At 44.0% G+C, this 27,001-nt stretch overlaps 1 protein-coding gene across 1 annotated transcript; it reads right to left on the bottom strand.

Moving 5' to 3' along the window:
* Positions 1–112: 112 nt before the first annotated feature.
* Positions 113–26,471, bottom strand: rnf150a (ring finger protein 150a). The gene is made up of 7 exons (XM_080836376.1): positions 25,760–26,471; positions 13,192–13,442; positions 12,860–12,931; positions 12,356–12,438; positions 12,019–12,115; positions 11,499–11,709; positions 113–4,232 (listed from the first exon to the last, which is right to left on the bottom strand). Exons 1-7 carry the CDS (start codon positions 26,211–26,213, stop codon positions 4,114–4,116), a joined length of 1,287 nt encoding a protein of 428 aa, XP_080692502.1. The 5' UTR covers positions 26,214–26,471; the 3' UTR covers positions 113–4,113.
* Between the last annotated feature and the right edge of the window lie 530 nt (positions 26,472–27,001).

The following is a 27,001-nucleotide window of genomic DNA, read 5'->3' as shown; positions in this document are numbered from 1 at the left end:
AGAATAAAAACGTTCAGGCTGACCACGGTTTGGAAAAACTTGCAATAAAATTTATTGTACCACACAATCATGGACTCATACACGTGCAACATTGTACTAGAACAGTATATCAACACAGCTGAACATATTTACATTGTCCTCTATATAACAAAATAGCAATACTGTAAGACCTCTGGATAATGTATATAACATTTCTCATGTAACAACCCGCCCCAGTCCATGATCGTTTAAGACAAAAGATGAAAAAAAAAAGGTTCAAAAGAGACGGGTAAGGAAAAAGAGGAAAGCCAGAGAGAAAGACCCTTGACTTAGTTCATCTACTGTTGGGGTGACCCAGAGGCCATCACCCAAGGGACCCTGGGTTGTCTGCCCCGACTAGGTGCGCTGAAAAGGGATCCTACTCTTTCACATTTGATTCTTTTTCCCTGTAGAGAGGTAAAGTGCTGGGTAGTTGTGCCCGCCTGGCTGAGTGAGATGGCCTGTTAAAAAGGGCTGGAACAGGTCAGCAAATATCTGTAGCACTTTGTGAAGAGGGCCTTAAAGGAGAGAATGCTGTCGACGCCATTCTAGGCATGTAGAGATTTTAATGCAACTTTACAAGCCTATGTAGACGTTGTAACAAGTACTCCTGTGAATGCTCGGGCTCACCATGAAAAATAGGCATTAAACACAACCGAGAATGCCGACCCAAACATGTATAAGTGCTTAATGAGTACTGGGAACTGTGTTATGAAACATTTATAAAATGTCTTTATCTTCATGATGCCAGACCCTATTCTACAGAAGTGTTTTCCTTTCATTCTTTAACTTAGTGTTTGTATTTCTTTTGGTTAACTTGAAAGAAAGGGGATCTACAAATGGACAGGAGTAAGTGCCATTAGAAGACTACATGAAGTCTCAAAAATGAATAGAAAAATAGTGGAAAACTGACTGATGCTTTGAAATGCTTGGACATGCCTTCAAGGGAAAGTCAGTGCCTTTTATTCCTAAAAAGAGCCACCCACTCACTCTTGAAAAATCTCGTCTCAGACAGCATTCATCATCTCAATTACTCAGTACAGGGGAGTAATGAAGCACTGTTAAGGTTTCACACACTAAACGATGCATGAAAAAGCACTCCACATTGCTTCTCAGGAACACCAAGAAGGCCTTGACAAGAGGGGCAGATCAAAAGGAAAATCCATTCCTGAAGGTCAATAGAGAGTGTGTGTGGGGAGATGGATTTGGAGACAGGGGTGGGGGGTGGGGTGTTCAGTGGCAACAGGAATCTGTGCTTAAATGTCTCAGAATGACTAAATCAACAGGCCAACTTTTTGTTTGCAGTTACATGATGAAATTGGGGATAAATTCAGGAAGTCAAAAAGCTAAAAAAGAAAGAGGAACAAAATGTGCTTCCATTGTTAAAATTCCATTGGGGTCTGTTAAGTCCGTGCTGTGGTGAAAAGTATTTCAATAAGCTCTGAGCTCAGAAAAGCAATAACGTGTGAATATCTTGCACACACCTGAATCAATACTGCGTACAAACGTACAAATGGGACACATTAACCAGCATGTGGCACTGCAAGGTCACCGACTTGTGCAACCAACTTGAAATCCAGGATTCAGGGACTGCATCCGCACACACCTAGATAACATTGCAAACACAATTCTGCAATACACTGCTTTATTCGGCTCTCAGTTTAGTCTTTTGGCTGGCGAGACGGATCCTCCCCATGGCTGGTCTCTGGATACTGCTGGAGTTGAAGGCATCCAGCACCTTCCCTGGCCCTGTTCTGCACCTCCCCTGGCCCTGTTCCGCACCTCCCCTGGCCCTGTTCAGCACCTCCCCTGGCCCTGTTCCTCACCTCCCCAGGGCCTGTTCAGCACCTCACCTGACCCTGTTCCGCTGCACACATAACCGGCCTCCCTGCGGATCATTCAGTCTGACTCCTTTCTCTTGACTGACCAGCATGACATGACTGTTGCACAGCCAAGTCGTCTCTCATGAACCATGCGGGAATATGGGGAGAGAGGGAGAGAGAGAGAGAAAGAGAGACAGACAGAGACTGAGAAAGAGATAGAGTCCAACAAAATAATCTATATAATGATTGTAAAGAAATATCCACAGATCAGCAAGAGAAAGGTGAACACAGTGACTGAAGAGGGAATGTGTCGTCAGCTTTAGTTCATGGATTCAACATTCTTCAGAGCGGGAGGGGGAAAGAGGATGTGAAAGAGGGCTTTTGGGGTATGTGTGCTTTTTTTGTCCTTTTACGTTAAAAGGGAATTTACATTTCTATAAAAGACCCCTGTTCAGTCTGATGTGGATAAAATGTTGCGGGGGAAAGGCATTTGACAAATACTATTGAGGCAGCAAGCTTCACTTGAAATGTCCTATCGCAGAAATGGCTCTGAAAGCAAAACAAGAAGTCTTTGATGAGGGGAAAAGAGGGGAACACAGGGAAGGTGCCTTTCTGTTGCAATATTTCAGGAAGGAAGAGGGATGCACAATACTTATTCGTTAAAGTTTCTGTGCATGTCAAAAAGCCAAAATGTATGACGTAGTTTAGCAATGTAGCCACTTTCCACGTAAGCCCAGTTTCTCCTCCACTGTAAACTTTCCTTGATATTCTTTTTTGTTGATTTTTTTCTTAGAAAAATAAATGTTTTTTCTTCAATACGTATTAAAATAAAAGTCATCCAGCATATTTTCACAATTTTGTAAGTTTTAACATCAAGGAGAATTGTTATTCAAGGCGCCTTGTATTATGTGAGAATCAGTCTGTGTGCTGTTCTTTGACTGTTCGAACCTTAATATTTTTTTTTAATGAAGTATTGGGTAGGGCAACTTAGATGCAACTAAGTTTGTTGACATTTTGAAATAGTACTTCACCCCAATCACATTCTTTGGACTTGCAGAACTCAATGATCCAATACATCAAACCTATCCAGACTCACTGTGACACAATGAAAAACAAACAAACAAAAATAATACAAAACATCCTATATCTTAAGCATAAATTATACCTGTAGTTCTTTAGAGTTAACTTGGCACATATAAAAATTAGATACAGGAAGACCAACCTCTAGCTGTGCTAAGGTCTCCATTCATCATACAGGAGAATATGGCAGAGTTCTTCTTAGGTCTGCCCTCTGCCCTCCAGCCTTGCCACGCACTTTCAGATGATGACCATCTTTTCAGAAGGTGAGGGTGGGTAAGTCTCTGTGGATGCGATGCTTGGAAAGTGATTGTCACTGGGGATTGATTGTGGGGATCTCAATTCGCAATCGCATTGAGTCTTGCCACTGAGAGCAAAGATGCCGAATACAAGACAAGACAGGTCCGGGTGCTGTACTTGAGAAGAGACAAAGCTTATAAACAAAAATACAAACAAAAATACATAGAAGTCATTTCTGGGGACAAAAACTGCGGGGATGCGTGGGAAGGTTGGAGGCTGTGCATAGTTCACGAAACATGGCATGTTGAAAGGATAGCAGGACATCTCTTGCCCCAGGGTCAAAGTTCAATGTGTACTAGTGTTTGGGAACAGGAAGTTTACTGCTGCTGGTTGGATCACACAGAGACTGCTTTTTGACACTTGAAGCAAACACGGTTGGCTGCATGTGTGTATTGATATCTATAGATATATATGTATAGAAAGACTTGTGTTTCAATCAAGAATATACATTGGCAGTGATCTCGTATAAGGAAATCAAACAGTCAACATTTCCACAGAGTCAGGGGAGGTGAATGTTTCATGGAAAACACATTTAAAACAAAATAGTATGAAATGTTTGTCAAAGAACATGACAGTGATTGGCTTAATGCTTCATCTGCCTATTGACAGAAGCTTAGAAAAAAGGGAAGAGGAAAATCAAGGTGTGACTGTGGCCATTGAGTTATAAAGATGACAAATAGTGTATCTTTCTCTTTTCCGAACCTTTTTCTGTAGCCGATGAAACCACGGGGACAAAAATAAAGGACATTGCGCAAAACGGGCTTCCGTTACATTGTTTCTCTTTCTTCCCCTTTAGTTTAAGAAGGCTTTCTGGTTCCTGATCCTGGCCTTGGTTCCTCTCTGTTGTCCTGGTCCTCTGTCTCCGTGGCAACACCGGGGAGATGTGGGTCATGGCTCAGGACTTGACCTCTTCATGCTCCTGTTCCGCTGACAGCTCCACATTGGACAATCCCACTTCCACAGCCAGGATGAGTGAGGTGTCTGAGTCACTGCTCAGTGGGGCTTGGTGTTCACCTGCAACAGGAGACACACAGGAGACAGCCTGATCAGAAACTGAATGTTGGCCAATGACAGTTTAAGCTAAAGCTAAAGCTAAAATAAGGCACAAAATGGAGGGCAAGGAGATCAACTTCAGCTCCTGTTAAGGACTGACTGGGGCACAGAATAAGGAAGAACATGGAAGAGTTTTTCAACCACCCTTAGGTGTTCTTAGACATAGACAGTAGCTCAAGGAGGACAGGCTGAAATACCACAAAGACCCACAAACAAAAATACTAAATAAAGGTTATGAGGGGAAAGTTCCATTTACTTGTCAGCATAAGACCTAGACACAAAATGGAGGTCAATGTGAACTGTTTCAGTTACAATGAAGGCTGAAGTCGAGACATAATGGAGGCTAGAGAGGACAGTTTCTATTACAGCTTTGACCCAGATATGGCATGAATGGAGACCAGGGTAAACAACACTCATGGCTTCAAGGATGTTTTGGCTGAAACACTTAAACCATATCTGATTCTGTATAGCATGTAGCTGGGTTGGATTTCATAACTGCAGAAAGCGACCACTATGCATTAGAAACAGAATGAGGGTTGCCTTAGGGAACCACTAAAAATGAACACCTGCTAAGGTTAACTGGTTTCTGCATACAGACGAAAATCAGAACAATAGCATAATACGTGGTCCAGATGTAGCCTGCAATGGCAGATGGTGACCAGCTGCTAGAGACCAGTGGAAGTGGTGCATGACCACTGCATAAAGGAAGCTGACGTGCAGTGAAAATAAGCTGTGTTGCTGCAGTAGAGTCTCCCAAAGCTGAGATGTATTTGTTTATACACATTTAGGACTGAATGTACGTCTATTATAAGAAACTTAGGTGAAAATGGCACTAGTATGGTGAACTATTTAGTCTTATACCTACAACTAAGTACTTGAGAAGCTGGAACCACAAGTCTTTCTCGAGGATACTTCAACATGAGTTCAGAAGGTGGACACAAACTGTTTTTATATGCGTCAACTACCATATTTACCACTGCCATCTCATCAGAATGTTTTTATTATCATGACATAGCATAGCATTTGGATTGCATAGAAGAAAACTAAGCATGACAGCCAATTTATGGTTTAGCACACCTCAAGATTTAGAACCAAAAGTTCTGTAATAAAAACTGACAGCACACATGTAACTGAGAAACATCCGTCGGTCATACCTCACCAACAGCTACTATCAAGAATAACTCCATGAAAAATCTGCACACCAATGGATTTCAAGAACTAGAGGTGGAACAGAGAAGAGATGCAAGTGCAAAGCGCTTATTATAGGAAAGAAAGAGGCTACAGTCTGTTAAATGTGGTGGATTACGAAACAGTAGATTAAGTAGGAGAGGTCTGCAACAAACTCTTGAGTTTATTAGTGTGGCCGTGCATGCACCCGGAGAGATGAGAACAACAGTGATATAACCCCCCCATAGGCGCATCTAATTTGCTTAAACAGCTTATTCCAAACTCACTAAAACTTTTTACACAACATGTTTTCTTGGACATTTGGCCCGACACTGCCCTTCCAGAGAGTCCTTACAAAACCTGCACGCAGCATGGGAACACTTTCAGAACTCGCAGACAGTGATCCAAACAGCGGAGGGCTAAGATTTCCTCTAGCTGATAACGATGGCTGAGCACAGAGTGCTATTTTTAACCCTCTTGCTGTGGCCTGACTCGGGTATTGCTGATATAAAACAAACTGGCAACTCGCCTAAGAAATCGAGTTCCTCGCCTCTGTAAGTGTTTCTTCAATCAACACCCGGCAGGGGTCAAGAAACATATTCACATGTAACTTTGAAGTGCCCGATTCAATTAGCAGAATAAAGGTTTTCATAGCCTTGTAGTGTGTTTGACTAACATGCTTTAACTCATGAGCGTTTGAAGCTTTGTGCCCTGCTGTTACACAAGGACCTGCTCCTTGGCTGGATCAAAGCCTGTTCTTGAGTGTTACAGACAGACAGAATAACATGAAAAAGAGGCATTTTACCACCATAGCAGAAAGGTAACTCAAAGGAGAAAATAGAAGGTTAGGTCTGTGTACTTATTCAAAACCACCTCACTTGAAACTAGAGTGAATCTGAGCAGTGGAGTTCCTTGTTATGGGTTTCATAAAAGCACAGCTTAATGGGAGAGAACAAGCCATCGTCTCACAGACTGCGTTCTGATGATTACCACCAAACCAGTGGGGATCCATCCAAGTACTAAATGATCCCAGCTGCCTTACTCCATTCCTCTCCCATCCCCCCCCTGCCTTTAAACCCCCATCCTCTGTCCCACCCTAGACGCTCATAAGGTAATGGAACATGATGAGGGGACAAAGCGGTGGCGCTTCATTTTAATCCAATAATGACTCAATGCCCAAGAGGCAGGCGTTTGTGTGTGTGTGTCCATGGTAACAGCTCAACTGCTGGGGCCGCTGTAGGTCTTGGTTCGATGGTGGGGTCAGATACAGCAGTAGCCATTAGAGCGAGTCTCGTTCTCTTACTGCCTGAGTGACTGCATTAGCTAGCCACCATTATCTCTACCTTTCCACCCCCTTTCCACTCTTCCTCGCTCTTCCTTTATAAATCTCCTCCACCCACTCCCTTTCCTTTCCGCCCTCACATGCATACACACTTCCATACTTCTGCCACCTTTCTTATTTATACACATTAGACTAGGCATGCACCATAATATCGGCAAGACATCGGTATCGGCAGATATGAAAAATGTCTGCCGATGTACCTGGCCGATAAGGTGACTGTAATTTATGAGCACGCGAAGCAAATGTTTATGAGCATCGGCTGTGTGGCAGTAGCCTACTTCACAGTATCAGAGGATGATGACAAAATGCCTATTTGTCAGAAAACTTTTCAGGAGAAGCAGGAGGAGATGCAGCTTGGCCATAACGTAGGTTGCATGCATAGATGCAGACCACCTGCGTGACACGTGACACAACATTACCTGTCGCGCTAATAGACGTTAATAAGTTACGGAGTTAGCTAGACAACACTAGCTTAGAAATTGATGATACCTCATTTCATGGGATGTGAAACGTTATGTCACAAGCCCACACTATCTGTACATGGCTCACTTTTGCATTTATGGAATTTAAACAGCTAACTTGGCAATACCGTTACATAGATTAGTCTAGAAATCCTAGAAGGGACGTTATTAAACTGTAAGTCAGTTAACCAAGGTTAGCTTGCAAAGGTAGCCAAGCATGCTACGTGACACCAGAGAAGTTGATGATGCCTCATTTGACGCGATGTGAAACGTTATGTCACGAGCCCACGCTATCTGTACATGGCTTACTTTTCCATATGTGGATTTTATACAGCTAACTTGGCAATAACGTTACATAGATTAGTCTAGAAATCCTAGAAGGCACGTTACTAAACTGTAAGTCAGTCAACCAACGTTAGCTTGCCAAGTAAGCCAAGCCGTATTTCCAGAGTGTAGTTGTTCAAGTTCAAGGAGGTACTGTTCAAGTATGAAAATTGTGACGTGAAAATATAAATAAATCTGCCATATTTGAAACCATTTCAGTTTCATGAGTGAATGTCTATTTCTAAAATGATACAAATCAAGTCTGTAATGTCCTGTATTTACAGCAATACCCTAGCATAATAACAGATTAATTCTAGTACAGGAGAGACTTTCCAATAATTAAAAAGCTGAGGTGTATATATCGGTGTCGGCATCGGCAACCGGCCAAAATGAGCACAGCCTGCACACCCAGGCCAACTCTCCAGCTCGATGAGAAAACGTATGAGAAAACCAGAGCAGGATTCATCAGCGCTTACACATATGCAGTCTGCAATATCCAGCTGCTCTCTCACACAACTAACAAATACCACCCCCTCCCCCCCCACACACAAACTCTCAGCCAAGGATTAAACACTTGGCTTGGTCCCCCCTTTAGGAATGCTGTTACTATGTTTCCAACGAAGAAAGTTTTGGAGGAATGTTTTAAGAGAACGAGACAAAAAGGAAGCGAGAAATGCAGAAACCACGATGGAGAGTTGGGCAACAAGCCCTCTGAGGTTCTGATTGCTGAAATCAGCAGGGTGGGAAGACAGGGGTCTACCCATTTGCATGCTGGGAAAACAGAATGGCCGCTATTGTGCGACTTGCCCAGGCACACTCCCTACACCTCCAGGCCTAAAGCAGAGCTCCTTGGTGGATTCAGGCCTCACAGGGTGTTTTCACAGCGTGCAGAGGAGAGTGAGCCACTCACAAAGGCTGCATTTACTTGTTCCCTGGCACAGGTTTTTTTTTTCTTTGCAACCCCCTGCCTCCCTCCCAGTCCTGCATGACGGATCCAGCTCTGACTGGAATTTCAGCACCACCAGCAGGAAGTGGCGGCAGGGCTGCCAGAGCAAATAATTCCAGGCCTGAGCCACTGCACCCAGGCAAGGTGAAAACACAGAGACATTCACACACTCCCTCACTGTGCTAGTACAGCCAGTCATACTTAGGAGTGATCACTAGTTGCCCATCTTTGCTAAGACTGGGGGCTGGTTTACAGGTCTGGCCAACTCTGGGGACTGCTGACTAGTCAGCATGGCTAATTCTATTCAGAACTGGCTAGTCTCTTGGCTAGTTCTATTCAGGATTGCTGGCTAGTTAGTCTAGCTAGCATGTTTTTATACTTGAATGAATTAGCAAGGGGTACAGCAAGTTACATCAAAAGTGGCTCTGCCTGAGAAGTTGGTACAAATAAAAAAGCACCACCAATTTAACTGCTAACATTGCTAGGCATGCAAACTAAAGCAAACCAGAGCAGACTGGATTCAGAATTATATGTATGACCTACAAAAAGTGGTGAAGGGCTGGGAATATTTTTTTTGTTTAGTCCATTGCCCCTAGAGTGCCCAGACTCATGTGGTTAGGGTAACACAGAGCAGGTGACGGCTGACCCAGTTTACATGATGGAGGCAACAGCAGCACTGAACTAACGTGCTAGTCTGTGCTCCTATACAGAGCATTAAAAGGACAGTGAGCATAACTACTACCCACAGACATACAGTGTTTAGCATCGTTTTATAACTCATCTTTATGAAGAATAAAACATTAAACAACAATAAAACTAAATTTAATCTGAAGGAAGAATATGTAATATATTTATATATTCATAAAAATACCATGATATATCTTAGACATACTAAGTTGAAATACTGGCTTCTTTGATAACAATGCTATAGCCAGTATGTTCTCTTTGAAATGTATGTGGTGGAGCGGAACGTCTGTTTGTGTTTTGCCGATCACGTCCACTGCCCATTTCCCAGGTTGTCAGATATCAATTTGCCAGGGAAACTGCAGCCATGGAAGCAAGCAAACGAACTGGATCAACAGAGATACATTTTGATTCTAAAAAGCCTTGGCATCCTTCTGAAAAGCTCTATGACCAGAGACGTAGTAAAACATTAGTAAATACTGGAGATGCATTTGAAAGATGGAGGCAGCTTGAGCCAAAAAGCATTGAGCATCAGCTGAAGTTAGCTTACCTTAACCAATTTATCACGGCTACTAGTAGGGATGGGCATGTTAAGTAAAAGAGTATTTGTATTCATACTCTGGTCAATGGGCAGATGGATTATTGTAAGTATTTGAGACACACAGCCAGTGAAGTGACCCAAACTAGTGCTGGCTAATGCGGTCATGCTTACACATGCTAATGTTAACTGCCATCAGTCACACCAGAGGAGCCCATGGGCCATGGCTGTTTACTACCTTGGCAACAACCAGCGTGACAAAAACATACGACAGAAGTTGGACTCTAAATTGTCGCAATTTACAGATGTGACTAGTCTATACATTAAACAAATACCAACGTCGAAATCTAGCAAGGTTCTTGCCCATCTCTGGCTACTAGGTGTTTATCTATAATATCTAATAGAAACCATACTGTTTTAGAAGCAGTCAATTTTGTGAAAATCAATGGATGCGGTCAAATTTTGCTACCGTTAGATAGATTTCAAGATGGATATTTTCTGCGTACTTCTGTAGGTTGATTATCGCATATTCTTTTAAGCTATGAGGAATTTGCGCCTGGCTTAAATTGAGCAATATGTAATATTGCCTGGAAGGGCCTGGAAATTAGTAACTTAAACTCCAGAGAACATTTTAAAGTAGTGGGCTTTAGTTTTTTGGAATAACGGCTGCGATTTTTCATTTGTTTGGGAGTTGGTCTACTCAACTACTTCTTAGTTCTCCCAGACTTAACCCTGACACTCCCATTATTTTTAGGTGTTTCTCTTAAATCTGCAAGTGAGCAGCCACTTTTATCCATAAGATGCTTTGTGAATACATGCCCTGATCTACAGCAAAGCAGTTCAGTCACGAAGGGATCTATAGTTTGCAGTACAAACGGAAAACATTGTGCATAACATAGAAGTATTCCACGAGTAAGCAGTAGCTACGTTCTACGATTTTGGAAAATCACCAGGCCATCCGAATGGCTAGGGAACTTGAGAAGAAATACTTAAGCTTAATTTGTGGTCGTCACGCAATCGTCGTTGCAAGCCCCCTCCAAGCACCTTTTGCGCGTGTCTCCCAAATTTTGTAACTATACGTCAAGGCTACACAAGCTGCTGGGCTGTGATTGTTCCTACCCATCGCTGTTTACCTTGTGGTCAGTAGCATGCTAACATTGGATAGCTGGCTCAGACACCTCGCGAATCCCCTCAGACGTATTTTTCAGTTGCATGAACAGGGTTTTTACATTGCAGTCTCGATAACTTCAAACAAACAAAAAAGTCCAACAAACAAATTTTAAATCGCTGGGTAGTAGCATGGTAACATTAGACACCTTGCAAATCCCCTCAGATGTATTTTATTATAAATGTTGACGAATCCGTCGAAGCAACTGCGAGACCACGCAGTACCGCAGTCGCAGAAGCACATATCGGCCTTTAGTGTAGCTTCAATAGATCTACAATCTATAGAAGTCCAGGTGTGCAATGATGTGTACCTCAATGTAGTAGCTAAAGGTTACCATCATGGTATCATCACAGCAACTATGAATTTGAGGTGGGAGAAATAGTGATGGCAAGAGTGCAGGAGTCAAAGTTCCCAAAATATTTCCATAACTCTTCCATATTTTTTAACCACATTTTTCATGACCATAACATTTATGCCCTCTTTTGACTGCATTGGCCCTTATAAATGAAAGTTCACAACAAGTTCACTGGAAAAAGATAATCAAGAAATGAAAAAAATTGTCCGGACCTTTGTTTGTGTGTACAGTATATTACTTACTGCTGGCGATGTGGGGGCTCTCTCCAACCAGGGAAAGGGGATCAGCGTCATGGTAGACCTGCGGTAGACCCATGGAGCGTACGGCGGGGTCCAGCACCACCGAGCTCTCGCTCACCGTCACCTCACTTGCTCCCGTCACTGGGTTGGTGGGTGGCCCTCCCACAGACTCCTCATAGTCCGGAGGGATGTCGTCTGAGCAGTCAGCGTTTGGCTACAGAAGGAAGACATTTTCTTTTGTCAAAAACAGGACCTATCCATAAACCTTCTTGAATGATGCTGAAAGCGGGCCTGACATGAAAGGGGGGGTCCTGGGTGTGTGATGTGATGGCAGGAGCTGGTAGGGGTGGGGTTGATCCTTAGTAAGGGTCGGATGTAGACGCCTGTGAGTAGGAAGATGCAACATTGGAAAGAGTGGTGAGGAAAGGGGGGCAGTGTTGGAGAGGGATAACTGGGAGTAGGAATTCCTGGGACCTGTGGACAGCTATGTGGCCTGTGTAGGGCAAGACAGGGGGTGGCTCACCGGAATCCCTAACGCTTTAAGGATGTTCATCTTGCACATGGGACACGTCCTATGGTCCTGTAACCAGGGATCCACGCAGTTCTTATGGAAGACATGTCTGAGGATGGAGAAACACCAGTGAAACACAACCCAACTCAAAAGCCAACAATTCAGCAACACTTTACCAAGGGCCCATAAGCAGCAGCCTTGAGAGTAGGATAAAGAATTGGCCAGCATACAGTGCAAGTTAAATGGTAGGACATCTTTCAATGAACATGACAATAGGTGCCACATGAAAAGGACACCTACGAATGCCAAAAGACATTCAGCAAATATTTTCTATCTGAAGAAAACCTACCTGCAGGGTAATATCCGAACCACATCATTGGGCTTGTAGCCTTCGATGCACACTGCACAATTGTCGAAGTCCGACTCCGTTTCCTGCAAAAACAACACCAACAAGAGGCATTTGCGGATGAGGCAGCATAACCTTTTAGCAATGGCTTTCCAGGAAAATGAGAAAAACATTAAGGAACACAGGGGCAGTAAAATGCACTGAGCGTGTCTGATGGGATTGAGCAACCCCTTAGGCAAGGCACGACTCCTTATCAACAGGAACAGAGGCACTATATCACCCTGTTAATGGTTATGTTTACATCAACCTCCATTTATCCTGCAGATTTTTGGGCTTTTGATATGCACTTCAGCACACCTGTTGTTTTAGATCTCTGACTTTAAAAATGACCAGTTCCCCACACAAAAAGTGAACTGAACATAAAATAACAGACTACAATGATCAGTCACAGAAACATCTGTTAGGCAAGGGGATGGACATACATGAGGCAGATAACGAGGTCAGTACCTTGTCTCCCTTTCTGATGGTCCTCACTTGCAGCTTGCTAATGGCTTTTTTGGCAGCGTCTCCCAGGCGCCTCTGTGGAGGAAGCAGCTTTAAGCAAGCATCACAAGCAACAAGGGACTCGTAAAACCAAACAAGCACTACTCTCCTTATCTGGGCCAGCAACACATCTGGCCAGAGAGCAAAGAGCTCCTCTTCTGCTCCAAGTGCTGCAGATGTGTGTTTACTCTCTAAGAGTGTCAAACTTTCCCCTTTAATCACATTGACAAAGCTTTGAATGTTAGTGGCTGCTTCAAAATCGAAATCAGGTGGTTAGTGTTGGGAGGTGGGTGTACCTGGTTGCGGTCTCGAGCGTTGGCATAGCGGAACCTCTGGATGTAGTAGAAGACCAGCCAGGCGAGGGAGATGATCATGAGCACGATGAAGGAGATGGAGACGAACACCACCGAGGTGCGGCTCACGTACTTCTGAAGGTTCCGCGTTCCTATGGTGATGTGCATGTTGACTGATATGTTTTGCTCCAGCAGGGCGATGATCTCCCGGCCCTTGGGTTCCGGGATCATGATGGCCACAATTTCACCAGTGCCTGCAGGGGAAATATGGAGATATATGAATGGATATTGATGTAACATTGAACACCTAAGTTCATCCTAACCAAATGTAGGGACAGAGGTTAGTGTCAACAAAATATATATTAATTGATTTGCCAGTATATAAGAGCACATTATCTACTGTATATAAGAGGCATACAAAATAAAAGAGTCTGTCTTTATTTAACACACTGAAACACCAGCCTGATCCATGAAAACGATTCACTAACAAATCAGTACGGGTATTCTAGAGATTCGTTTTTAAAAATGTTGATGTACTCGGGCCGACAGTGGTTCAGGAGGTAGAGGAATCGTTTAGTAATCTGAAAGTTGCTAGTTCGATCCCGACTCCTCCTCACCAAGTGACGAAGTGTCCCTGAGCAAGACACTGAACCCCTAACCGCTCCCGATGATGTTAGCCTCTGCCATCGGTGTATGAATGGGTAGATGTCTGAGGCATTAATGTGTAAAGCTCTTTGTGTGCTCGCTCAGTAGAAAAACACTATATAAATGCAGTCCATTTACCATTTACTCAAAAGCACCCAAATGAAATGCTAAAGTAAAGAATTGTGCTTTTCCATTCCCTGATTATTTAAAACCTTCAAGAAAGCAACACTACTTCCAATTCATATTTTAACACTCAATGGAATGATCCACTGGCCAACCTACATGAACCACTCTCTAACCATTTGAACAACAAGTGCTTAGGGGTGGGTTTCAGGAACACTAACCATGATATGATGAAGGGAGCAGGGCACCAGTAGCAATCACATGAGCAGACAGTATGTTGGTAAGTAAAAATGTATGCAACACAAACGAGGACAGATAATGGGATTCTTGTACAAGCCATGATTCTTCTACAAGGTCTGTGTAAAATATTGCCAGCCAACAGCAAAAACGGAAATTCTCCTGCATGAAGGCCTATCTTATGGGCTTGCAATATACAAAGTGCCATGATTAGATTAAATATAAAACGACAACAAAAACGAATCTGCAAAGATAAATCCGTAGTCTTTTAAACAGCATATGGTTTAGCTAAAAGTCATTATATATGTATTGTACAACCAGAGCAAACTTTCACTGTGGGGTCCACTGCTAGCCTTCAAATGTCCATATATTGCCCAATCCATTTCGTTTCAATAAATGGCCTGTTGTGTGGTATTACATGCGATCTATTGAAAGGATTTATGCATATATCCCCACAAACCTGCCGCCGCTCCATCCAGATAACACAGATGAAACTCTGCAGTGTACTGCTTCACCCTCTCTGCTCGACAGGGACATACAAAAATAGAGGCTTGTTCACAGCTACCTGTTTGTTGCACTACCATAACCAATTGCTGTGGGTAGGTGCAAGCCCAGAGGCCACTGGACCAGTCAGATAAAGCCATCACAGACAGTCAGACGGGCACGCAAACTAATACACAACTCTGAGAGTCAGCACATGCACACATACACACGAGGGTCACAGTCAGGTCATACCCTGGCTGCAAGTGGGGACGTTCGATTTTGGTGATCGTTTAATGAACAGGCGGCTACAGCACAAGCATCAGAAACTCGGTCATGCACTCATGATGTCGATCACATTTTCACCCCGTAAAGTCTTTTAGACACAAAGCCATTCACACCCTCTCTAAAACACAAACACATGCAAGCATTCATTCTCTCTCACTCTCTCTCTGCCTGCAGATCCATTTAGCCATTACAACGTAATTCAATTACCAAGTCTCCAAATCAGTTAACAGGATAGAACATTACAGCTGTGAATCTTTGAACAAGTCATAACTCGGGTCGGCAGGTATTGCAGTAAGACCAAAATACACAGCCAAAAATTCCCCAGCAACTAGCAAGTCTCCTGACACCTCTTAAATCAACATTAAAGAGTGGGAACAAAACATGCCGTTGAAAAGTTGCATTTTTACTAAGAAATGTGTCCAGTCTCAAAACATGGATGACAAAATGCAATGTCAGGACTGGACCAAATAAGAGGACAAGAGGAGACCTTGAGGAATGCTGGCAACTCCATCATTACAGTCTCCTTTGCAGGTGTGCCTCTGCTCTCCTCTCTGAAGCAGGTTAGTGGAGCAGCTGTGAAGTTCAGACACAACCAGCTCAGATGCCTTGCTATGTGACCTTGTGTTTTCTGGGCTTCTCTTCCTCTTAATTACATTTCTAGAAGGGTAGTCAGGACATTTATGTCTTGTTTTTGTTTTGCACCAGCACTTTTAACAGGTTTTTGGCTAAACTTTGGCAGTAGGATTTTATGTGTCAATGCGAGTCTGTCTGGGTGCCTAGATGTAGGTCTTATGGAGATTGCACGTCACATGTAGATTGTTTTTGGCAGCTGGGACGCATGCATGCTGAATTGCACCCTCCTACCTTGTTTAGGGGCTGCTGGGAAATCGCAAAAGGGACACCAGACATGCTGGACTCCCCCACATTCAGCCACTTTGATAGAGATCATCATATGTTTTGCCACAAGTGTGAGTGTGAGTGTGAGTGTGAGTGTGAGTGTGAGTGTGAGTGTGAGTGTGAGTGTGAGTGTGAGTGTGAGTGTGAGTGTGAGTGTGAGTGTGAGTGTGAGTGTGAGTGAGAGAGAGAGGGGGATAGATAGAGAGAGAGAAGTCAACCTGTTGAGCTCCAAATGGCCTGTCTGCCAGGAAGAGCAAATCGATCAGGCAGGGAGACGCCATGGGAGGGCTGCAAGTTGGGGGGGGGGGGGGGGGGGGGTCTGGCACCACAACAGAGCACAGTGTGGTGAGGACAATGGTGGTAATGATGGTGGAGCACATAGGTGGACACTCTGTGATGTAATGAAAACAAATACAACTAAACACAAACAACTAATGCTAAAGCTAAACTATGTATCATTTTGACCTGCAGTAATAGTTTAGCTGTGAATGCTTTGAAGCTGTTACAATCACTCTCCACGTGTATAGAATAGTCTAAGTGTATGCACTGTGAGAGGTGCTGATGCAGGACTGATCCGAGTGAACACCAGCGATGGCACTTTCCTATGGCTGTGGCTGCTACTGTTATGGTGTGTGCCTCTGCAACCGAAGGGGAGGTGAACTCACTCACCCTTTACCACACAAACAGGTTGCTCTGTCTTGCATGTTGATTTAGTTAACCCTTGCACATCGAACACAGCCCGAGCAACCTGTGTAATCTGCACAAACTAAAGTAAAGGACACCTCAGCTGCTTAGGGTAGAGGGCATGTTTATGGTGGATTTTAAGCCAAGCCATCACAAAGGTGAAGATCCTACCACTAAATGCGCTCCCAGAATACTGAGCCTCTGTATTTCTATAACCATCCATCAACTAATTATAGTGCACTGCACTGAAAACACTGACTGGACTATTGCTGAGGCACCAGGCTCTTTATCAGCCCGGCTGAGCAGAGTGGCTCCGGGGGCGGGGCTGAGGACGAGTGTCTGAGCTGCACTTAGCAGTAATGAGAGGCTCCCGCACATCAATGGGTCCTGGTGGAGAGACCTTGGGGCGACACCACTGATCCTCCCAAACCTCAGCTCAGAGTTAAAGCCTACAACCTCACATGGAACCGAACCATCCCTTTAAGACAGCCAACTCACTAAGCCTGATCTATGGTCCTCTGCATAAGCAGACACGCAGAGCCCTTTGTGTCGTTGCAAACCCTCTCCGAGCACCTCTCCGAGGCCTGACGTGCAACTCCAATTTTTTTTAACTATCCATCAAAATGACGGAGACCGCAAGGCTGTGATTGATCCAATCCACCGCTGTTTACCTTGTGGGTAGTAGCATGCTAACATTAGATAGCTGGCTCAGACACCTCGCAAATCCCCTCAGACGTAGTTTTCAGTTACAATAACAGGGTTTTTACATTGCACAGTGTCTATTTCTCAAACACGACCATCTACGGAGTTTGGTCCGGCAATTTATTTTTCAGCGTTGCAAATTGAATGGCTGGTGTTCGGGGAAAAAACGTTGCACCGCCAGAGCAGTAGGGGGCGCAACGTTATTTTCCCGAAGACCAGCCACTGGCCACACAGTTTCGCAGTCGTAAAAGCATATCTCTGCCTTTACAGTAGCATTTAAGTGCAGCTAGGCATTTTGGGATGAGACAAAGGGCTTCATGGGGAGCACCATAATACAGCCCCTGGGGCCAAGGAGTGTCAGATGGGCAACACTGCTGCTGCTACTGCTACTGCTGCTGCTAAAAGACCAGACGAGAGGGGGGAGCACATATCAACAGGCCTTTTTCAGACTTTTTATGCTTTATGCTTTGAATGGTCTTGTTCCTCAAATCTTTCCTCTTTTTTATATTTTCTGTTTAATCTCTGATCTCCATGACTCACAACTTTGCGGGCCTGGTACGAACAAGCTGAAAATAGTGCACTGCACACAGGACAAACCGTGTGTGTGTGTGTGTGTGTGAACGAGAGAGGGGTAAAGAGACGAACTGGGTGTATATATGGCACTGAATCTATGTAGATGTAGGCTTACTCTTGAATAAAACATATGCAAATATGCATGAGACTGAGAGTGAGTACTTGAGTGTGCGGGGGAGAGTGTGAGTGTATGGTGTACCCAGCTGCTTCCAGGTGGGCACCACCAGCTGGGCTCCTCATTGTCAGCTGCTGGCCTGAAAACTATATTTAACTCACTATGAACCATGAACTATGGTCTCTCTCCCCCTCACCCCACACTCAGAAAGACTGCTGTTCCAGCCTAATCAGGCTGCATTTGAAAATCCTGCTTATGTAAGGCCAGAGTCCATATGGACACCATTCGCACTAGGAGAGAAGGCCAACACACACACTCGAACACGCACAAGCACACGCACACACGCACACACACACACACACACACACACACACACACACACACGACAACAGCAGGGACGACAAGTGAACAAAGTGATTCATGTCTTTTCATAAACTCTTTTCAGCAACAGTTACTTAACTTCAGAATCTGACAGAAAATCTCTGTGCCGAACTGAGGTGTGCTCTGGCTCCAATATGCCTTTGTGATGACAAAACACAGAAAACAACAGAATGTGACCAAATCCCCTTTGAAAGGGAGTGAAAAAAGCATTGAAATGGAATTAGCGTATCAAGTCCAGCTTTCCTCAGAGCTGCAGAGAGACAAACAATGTACAAGACACACACATGCACCCACACACAGACACACTCAGAGAGTAATCCAGCATCCAGCTCCAAGGCCTGGCTGTTACATAACACTGGCCGAGAGAGTGGGGAGCCACGGCCTCCAGAGCGATGGCTGGGTCTCTCTCAGAGAAGAAAACAAGCAACACACACACACACACACACACACACACAGACACACAACCAAAACCAATCACAGTGCTCGGATACTTAACATACAGACACACATGAATACAGCACATAGACATGACACACACACATTCACAGAGAGCGAAATCTGACTGAACATCATGAAAATCACACACACAATAAAGTTCACAAACTAAATTAAGATAAGACACACAATACACAAATATATTTGGCACACAAAATAAAAAACCTAGCAAACATCCACATCGTGCAGCTGTCATACAACTGTAATTCCCAAACTCATCCCAGAGGGGACACACTCATCCAAGTTGGCTAAAGGGACTGGGTAGACAGACAGGAAGCTTATGAGCGGCGGGGTACATTTGCTTAGCACTAAATAAGCATGACCTCAACATAAGCTCTCTGACAATTGCAGACACAATAGCTATTCTAAACAGGAATGAGGGTGTGAGTGAGTGAGAGAGTGTGTGTGTGTGTGTGTGTGTGTGTGTGTGTGTGTGTGTGTGTGTGTGTGTGCGTGAGTGAGTGTATAGAGAGAATGCTCTATTGTGTGAAGCGTCTGCCTGGATTTGGAATCATTATGGAGATCCTTCATCCAAGGTTTAAACAATGAAACAGACCCCATACGCGAAACTAGGGCTAGTAACTTGGGTAAACCAGGGCTATTAACCCGGCTAGTAACTTGGGGAAACCAGGGCTAGTATATGACAAGGGAGGCCTGTGGATGTTTTCCAAAATATTTGTAAAGGTCAAAAGGCATACATGGAGGCCTCAGCCTCTATGCACAGCCCAGTTCCCCCCTCCTCTCATATTACTAGCATGACAGTCCCACAGAAGCCATAAAACGGAGGCAATGCAGGCCTCTATACTCCCCATTTTCCATGACTAAGTTCAAGAGAATGTATCTCAATGTTCAGATCTGCAGGAATTTTAAACACCAAAATAGCAGACACTTCGTGCTGACGCAAAACAGGGCTGAAAGTAGCTCCTTCAAACTGGGTCATCTCCTTTCCTCAAAGATGACTTGAGCCTTAGCCCCAAAACTACCTGTGGTATGGTTGCCATACACAGTGGTGGTTGTGTCTTGTACACTGTTTTTTTTGGGGGGGGGGGGGGGGGGGGGGGTGAGGCGCCTGCGTGTGTGCGTGTGTATCTGTGCGAGTGGCTCAGGCGACTGATCCCCTGGTGGCTGTGTTAAGTGCTGAGCTGGGGCTTTCTCTCTTTGGCTGAGGGAGAGGCCTGACACAGGGTCCTGGATTATGCAGAGCCTTTGTGATTAGTACTAAGTACAAAATAAAAATGCTCACTTCTTCATCGATGGGGGGTGTGTGTGTGGCTGTAGATGGAAACCACATCTCGGAACACAGAGACCGTGTGAGTGTGTGTGTGTCAGTTTCAGTGAGGGCGTCTAGGAGTGTGCACATGTCCTATGAATCTTTTTATTGTATTTGGTAGTGCAGACCTAAATGTTAGCGGCTGTGTTTGTGTGTGGATAAGATTCTGTGACAGTGTATGGGTATGTCTGACCAACTGAAGGTTTCTGAGCAAATCTGCCTGTGTTTGTGTTGGTGTGGCGGTGGTCCATCGGAAAAGACTTCACACCAAACACCACTAATTCCCCCAGGAGGTCTGATGCAGACGACTGCATTTCTCCCGGCCTCGTTTTGTTCTACTTACGTTCCTTTAGCTCTAAGGGTGAGAGGTCAGGTCTGTTTTCCCTGAGGAAGCTCCTATATTAGTCACCACAAACACAGACCTGTGACTCGCCCTACAGAGTATGCAGGACACAAAAAGCCTTTGTTTCCATGAATCCAACCAGCCTTATACTTTGGGACCATTAAATCTATCCCTCAAGAGCTGGCTTTGCCCTATGGTCCTGCAAAACACAACAAAGTACGTGAACTCAAGTATCTGATCCTAGATCAGGTCATGGATAGGCTACTACGGTGTTCAGAGAGCAGGCCCGATAGACCTGCAGCTGACTGCAGACACAGAGTACTCTCAGTGCAAGCAAGCACACACACATAGCCAGACGGGCATAAAGGCTAGGTCTGATGGGATACCTGTGGGGCACACACAGAAGGCCCTGTGCAGCATTCATATAAGGGGTCCTGTGTTTTCGGTTTTGTCACAGGTGCATCCTGGGAAAGGCCTTACTGACTGTTGCTTGGCATGTGGTGGAACCACACACACAACTTAAGCATACACTGAGCCACATCATTGCTACCGCAACAAGTGAAACTGCCTTGTCACTCTCACACAAATCACCTCACTCCGTTCCCCCCATCACCAACACCTACTCTCTCATACCCATTACCACATCCTCCAGACACCCATCTTCCCCTACTCTGACCCCATCTCCAATCACACACACATACTACGTCCGTCTGTCAGCTCCTGTTAGAAGGCTGAACACAAGTCATGACAGGAGGGGTGTCAGAGCACCCCAGAAATAGCAGCCAGCTCATCTGCTGCAGCCACTGGTCAGCTCTCCTGGGCTCCAGTCATTGGCAGTGAGATGTGGGGGTCAGAGAAGGTGTCTGTGTGAGTGAATGACAGATTGAATGTTCCCTTACGTGTGTGTGTGTGTGTGTGTGTGTAGTAGGTGAAACTAAATTAACAAATGACAGTGTGTGTGTGGACAGAGTGTGTCTGTGTGTCATGTGTGTGACAGATTATAAGCATTTGTGTAGAGGGAGACAAAAAGACCTCCATTGCCCAGCTTACTTAGATACATTCTAGGGGTTTCCTTTTAATATAGAAGAATGCAGATAAAGAAATAATGAACAGGAGTGGGGTGGGGGCAGACACTCGAGAGCAAAACAGACAGACTTTAACAGCAGTAGACAAAAAGAGGGAGAGGGAAAAACACAGGAATGTGAGAGACATTGAGCAAAAAAAGAGAAAGAGAATGCTAGCAATTCCATAGTGATGAATGAGGCAGAGAGTGAGTGCGAGCAACAAGTAAAATAAAATTCAAATATTACAAGTCTATAGTGTGAACAACAATACAACCAGGCTCCTCCCTGGCATCTCAATCACACATCAAGGCCCCCAACGGGAGCCCAGAGCACCAATCAGACCACTGTACCAGCACTAACTAGCCATTTACAAACATACAAATAAACATCAAACTAGGTAAAGGATTGTGATTTATGACCTCAAAAGGAATGATCAATACTTATCAATAATCCAACAGGTAACCTAACTCTTGCACAGCTAATGGTTATTGGTCTTTGCCAAAGGATTCCTGAGTGATGACTGAGGCAGAGAGTGAGTGCGAGCAACAAGTAGGCAGGTGGGGACAGAATCCAACCCCAAAACTTCACCAAAAGACTATGCAAAATAAAATTAAATAATAAAGTACAAACAATAATAAAGTCAGACATGGACTATTACTGTCAGCACGCATGCTGGTGTGACAACAGCGATATTAAACATAGCGGCTTTGTGATGCTGCTGGTTCCATTGGCCTTGACCCATGCAAGGCTTTTCAGAATGTCACCAAGCACAAATAATCAATTTCAAGGCCAAAACGACAGCATACCAGCCAAATGAAAGACAAATAAAAAGGATTCAGTGCAGCATATTGTCATATTTTATAGGACAGGAGCTACTGGTGTTAGAATGGGGGGCAACTCTGAGGATGAGGGGGAACTCCGAGGCTGACTCAAACAATGTGACAAACAAGCTGGCATTATCAAATAAAAAGATGCGTTTTAACACGTTAGTGTGAAGGATGGAGTAGATTCTTGTTTTAATGCACCAACTGTCAACCGCAGTAACCAAATCGGTTAGCTTGATTTTTTATAAGTTGCTGTCTAGCGAGCTACCTGGTCACCAATTTGCAGCGGGTGAAAAGAAAGCACTCTTTTGATCAGTCAGTTCAGCCAACTCTAGTGTAGAAAAAAATCATAGTCTATTGTACATAGTCCCCTGTGGCTCGTGATTTAGTTTCATGAATATAAAGGTATCAAAAACATCCTCCCCCTCTGACTTTTTCTCAAATCGCACTCTGGGGATGAATCATGCACACCCTGTCAGGATTAATTGCTAATTGAAAGTAATCCAGCTCTTATTCATCCATGATGATGAATCCAGAACTGGCCTGATAAGACTGAGGAGGGCTCCTCCCTGGCATCTCAATCACACATCAAGGCCCCCAACGGAAGCCCAGAGCACCAATCAGACCACTGTACCAGCACTAACTAGCCATCTACAAACATACAACTAAACAACTAAACAAACAAACTAGATAAAGGATTGTGATTGTGACCTCAAATTTCAACTAAATGGTTGTGTTCAGTCGATGTTCAAAGCTTATGGTGAAGTTGCTGCTTGTAGATTAGTCTGCTGGCTAATTAGACCCCTCTAAAGCTGCAATCCCCTCTTATGAATCCGACTAAAGGCTTTATCCCCAAATGTCTCTGACCGATACATGCCTCAAGCAATAATCAATACTAATCAATACTCAAACAGGTAACCTAACTCTTGCACAGCTAATGGGTATTGGTCATTGCCAAAAAAATGGGTCTCCAGATATGAAAATGAGGCAATGACCTACACAAAGTAAATAGGAGCCATTGTCTTACCTTGGCATAGTCACAATCTATAGTTACCGTTGTCCAGATCAGTGATTTAGATTAGAGATTTACCTTTGGCCAGGTTCTATTTGTATGGTATTCTGATATACAAAAAAAATCTAAATATATTCCACAAAATCAGAAACTTTTAACAAAATTTCCATTACATTTACATTTAGTTCCAGTTCAGTAGCAATTGTTTGATGTCCTACAAAATGGTCCTACGCATCTTTACCCTTAGAAAGCATAACAATCAGTCATTATGTTATGCTTATTGGTGAGACGGGAGAACATTCAGAGTTTTCACTGTTCCTGCACATCACTAAATGCGCGTTAGTCATGGCAACACTGTGGGGGTGCAGACGAGAGAGACGCACGTCGCTGACCGAGCGTCCCAGACATCCCCGCCCGCCACACTAATGAGTTGCCATCGGCCGGCGGACTCAGGGAGGTTGGGTTGCCATGGTGACATCTCCACCATGCACCGTCACCACCAACACCCTCCTACCCCACTCCACAAGCCACTCAATCTTCCTCTATATCCCTTCCCCCACATGGTCTTCTATGTTCATTTTTGTAGGCAATCAGAGCATTAAACACAGGTACCCTCCAGCATCTGAGTCATCTGAGGAAAGTACTGCTAGCACAGGCTAACCAACACACACACAAGCTCTGATCCAGGATAAGATTAACCTATATCTACAGGGTGGTTAGGACGAGATGCAATAAATCCACAACTTTCATCTGTCAGAACACAGAAAAGGGTGCAGGATGCCGTGTGGCACCACAGATTAGGGTGGTGACACCACTATAGTTTGTCATCATTAACTGTTTTTTGAGGAGTAAACACTGAAGTTTATCACTATGTCGTTCTACAAATGTTCCTTTTCCTTAATGTGCATATAAACCTACCCATGTAGTTTACCCCTGAAGTAAAAGTGTATTTGGGTTACAAGTTTGTGTAATGTTTGAGCACAAGAGCAACACCTGGCTATTTAATCTTTTGATAAGCTTCACAAAGCCTCTTCAGTCATCTATCTTCTTCTAATTTGGTTCTACAGTCCCAGTCAGAGCTTGGTACAGAATTCCTTCAAAACTCAAATAGTGACAGATGTATGGCTGTAGACACAATACACAGTGATAGATGTATGGCTGTAAACACAATACACAGTGATAGATGTATGGCTGTAGACACTATAACTAAACGTCAGTGATAGACGTATGGTTGTAGACACTATAACTTATCTGCAGTGATAGACGTATGGCTGTAGACACTATAACTAAACTGCTGTGATATATGTATGGCTGTAGACACTATCAATCGTTATGGATGTATGTATGGCTGTAGACACTACAACTAAACTGCAGTGATAGACGTAAGGCTGTAGACACTATAGTATACATAGTCACAGATGTATGGCTATAGACACTATTACTAAACTGCAGTAATAGATGTATGGCAGTAGACATTATTAATAGAAATAGATGTATGGCTGTAAACACTATAACTAAACTGCAATGCTGCTTCTGAGAAGATCTCTTAGGTTTAGGACTCATCTGGGTTGATGATGATCTGACACCCTGTGTTATCAATATTATTTATACCCTTGAAGACTAAACTCCTCCCAAGTCAGTGTAAATTCCCTTTACAGCCCTGGTGTGTGCACAGAGCCTAACCTGAAACTATCCCAAACACCACAGAACACTGATGGAAGAATGGTCACAGCTTGAACAGATTCCAGTTTTCTCAGTCCAAATAAGGAATTCAACAGAAGTGAATCTTAACAGAACAGTAACAGTGTAATACCGCATGATTATTTAAGACAGAGAGAGAGAAAATCCTCCTCTTTCTTTCATTAGACTAGTTTTGGTGCAGCAGAGCAGAGAGAGAGAGAGAGAGAGAGAAAAAGAAGAAGAAATTATAAATAGGACTGCAGAGGGGAAGGGGTGCAAGAGAACGGTTCTTGCTACATTTAAATTCCATAATGTCTGCATGTTGTGTATTTGGCCAGTGCATATACTCCGAGAGGACAGCAGTGCATGATGTCTACGCAAAACTTAGCACCCCTACCATTAATACTGACTACATTTTCTGTAAAACAAACTGTTATTCGTGTAGTTTCCTCGGTTGACAACATCGCCCCCATGTTTTTAGCAACCAAAATGTAAATACAGATACAGTGCTAGGCCTTTGGAGATCAGCGACACGTTTAATATAGAAGACACAGATGGCTGAATAGTTAAGGATTTGCTGAACTTGTGCCTCAGCCTGTTTACATTTACCTTGATCTTGCGAACAAAGAGATAACACGGCTACCGATGGACGCGTCGCTGAACGTTGATGTGTTTATGAGGGTCAGGCAATGATCACATCATCATTTAATAAATGCGGCCAGTTGGCAGCGCCGAGTGGAGAACTGCACGACACTTACCTTGGTGAGGCATTGTTATGGTTTCGTTGGCATTACTCGAACCCACGTTGAATATTACTACAGCAGACGCGTTGTGGCTTGCTGCATGTCGTATTTTATCTTTGTACGTGCAGTTGCCGCGGGCTATCAGTGCAATCCACGCACTGTTGGTGTTTGGGATGGGAAATTTAGTGTTGGGGTCACAAGCCTGTCTGTCTTGCAGGACGGAAGGCATGACCACCACCCCTTTGGCTTCTTTCTTGAGTGAATGTTCGCCATAGCGGCCACACTCTGTTTTCTCTGTTTTCATCTCAGAAGTCACGGGATCCAGATATGTGATGTTCACAAAGGCGGTGTACCATTCCTCTTTCTCCGCCACAGTGAAGTCTAGACACAGCAAATGCACAAAACAAAAAGATAGCAGCCATGTTGAAAGAGCCAGGCTCCGACAGGCTTGTATCAGGGACATTGCCATGTTGATAGGGAGGTTAGAGAATGTATCCCTTTCGCCCAGCTAGCTCGCTACAAGCTAGGAGCAGCTTCCCGCTATTTGGAGGCTTAATCCCCAGGAACACACGTCGGTATCTGACTATCTTCCCTAATAAACTGAAGCAGTTAACTAAACTAGCACTAACACTAGTTACTGCATTAATTTACGGACGTTCCAGAATATCTGGTCGTCTTAAGATGTTATTACAGATCGGTGAAGCCTTCCACCATGTCGATGCAGCTGTCCGTGGCCTGCAATGTTGTGAGCCTCCAAGGAAGTTGCCAAATATTTCTCCCCGTGATCCCAAATGGTAGTGCAGCACCCACACAATCTGTTTTCTAGGGTAGTTTTTGTCTGTAGTGGCAACCAAACAGCAGCTTAAACCACAACAGATGGAAGAACGCCTGCTGCCACCTGATGGCTCGGAGTGATGATGACCACATTCTACAGACGACTCTGAAATCCTTGGGAAAGTAGTGCATGTGTTGTTGCACACACATGTGCTCCAAAAAAAGAGAGATAATCTGTCTACGCCTGAATCACATCCTTTACCAACAACTCATTACTCGTGTAATATTACTTAAATATATCCACATGTCGGTGTATATAAATATATTTGCCTGGCATGGAATACAATATTAAGAATCATCTCCCGAATACGTAAACAAATGCACTGTAACACCACAAACAAAGAATTAAGATGAATATGCTGTAATGCACTATAGTGAATGGTAGGCTATTTTATATTTTTACATTCTTAATTCCATCACGAC

The sequence above is a fragment of the Sprattus sprattus genome (genome assembly GCF_963457725.1).
Source record: "Sprattus sprattus genome assembly, chromosome: 4".
NCBI classification, from domain to species: Eukaryota; Metazoa; Chordata; class Actinopteri; order Clupeiformes; family Clupeidae; genus Sprattus; species Sprattus sprattus.
The sequence above is the reverse complement of the archived record's forward strand: the minus strand, read 5'-3'. Positions and strand labels throughout refer to the sequence as shown.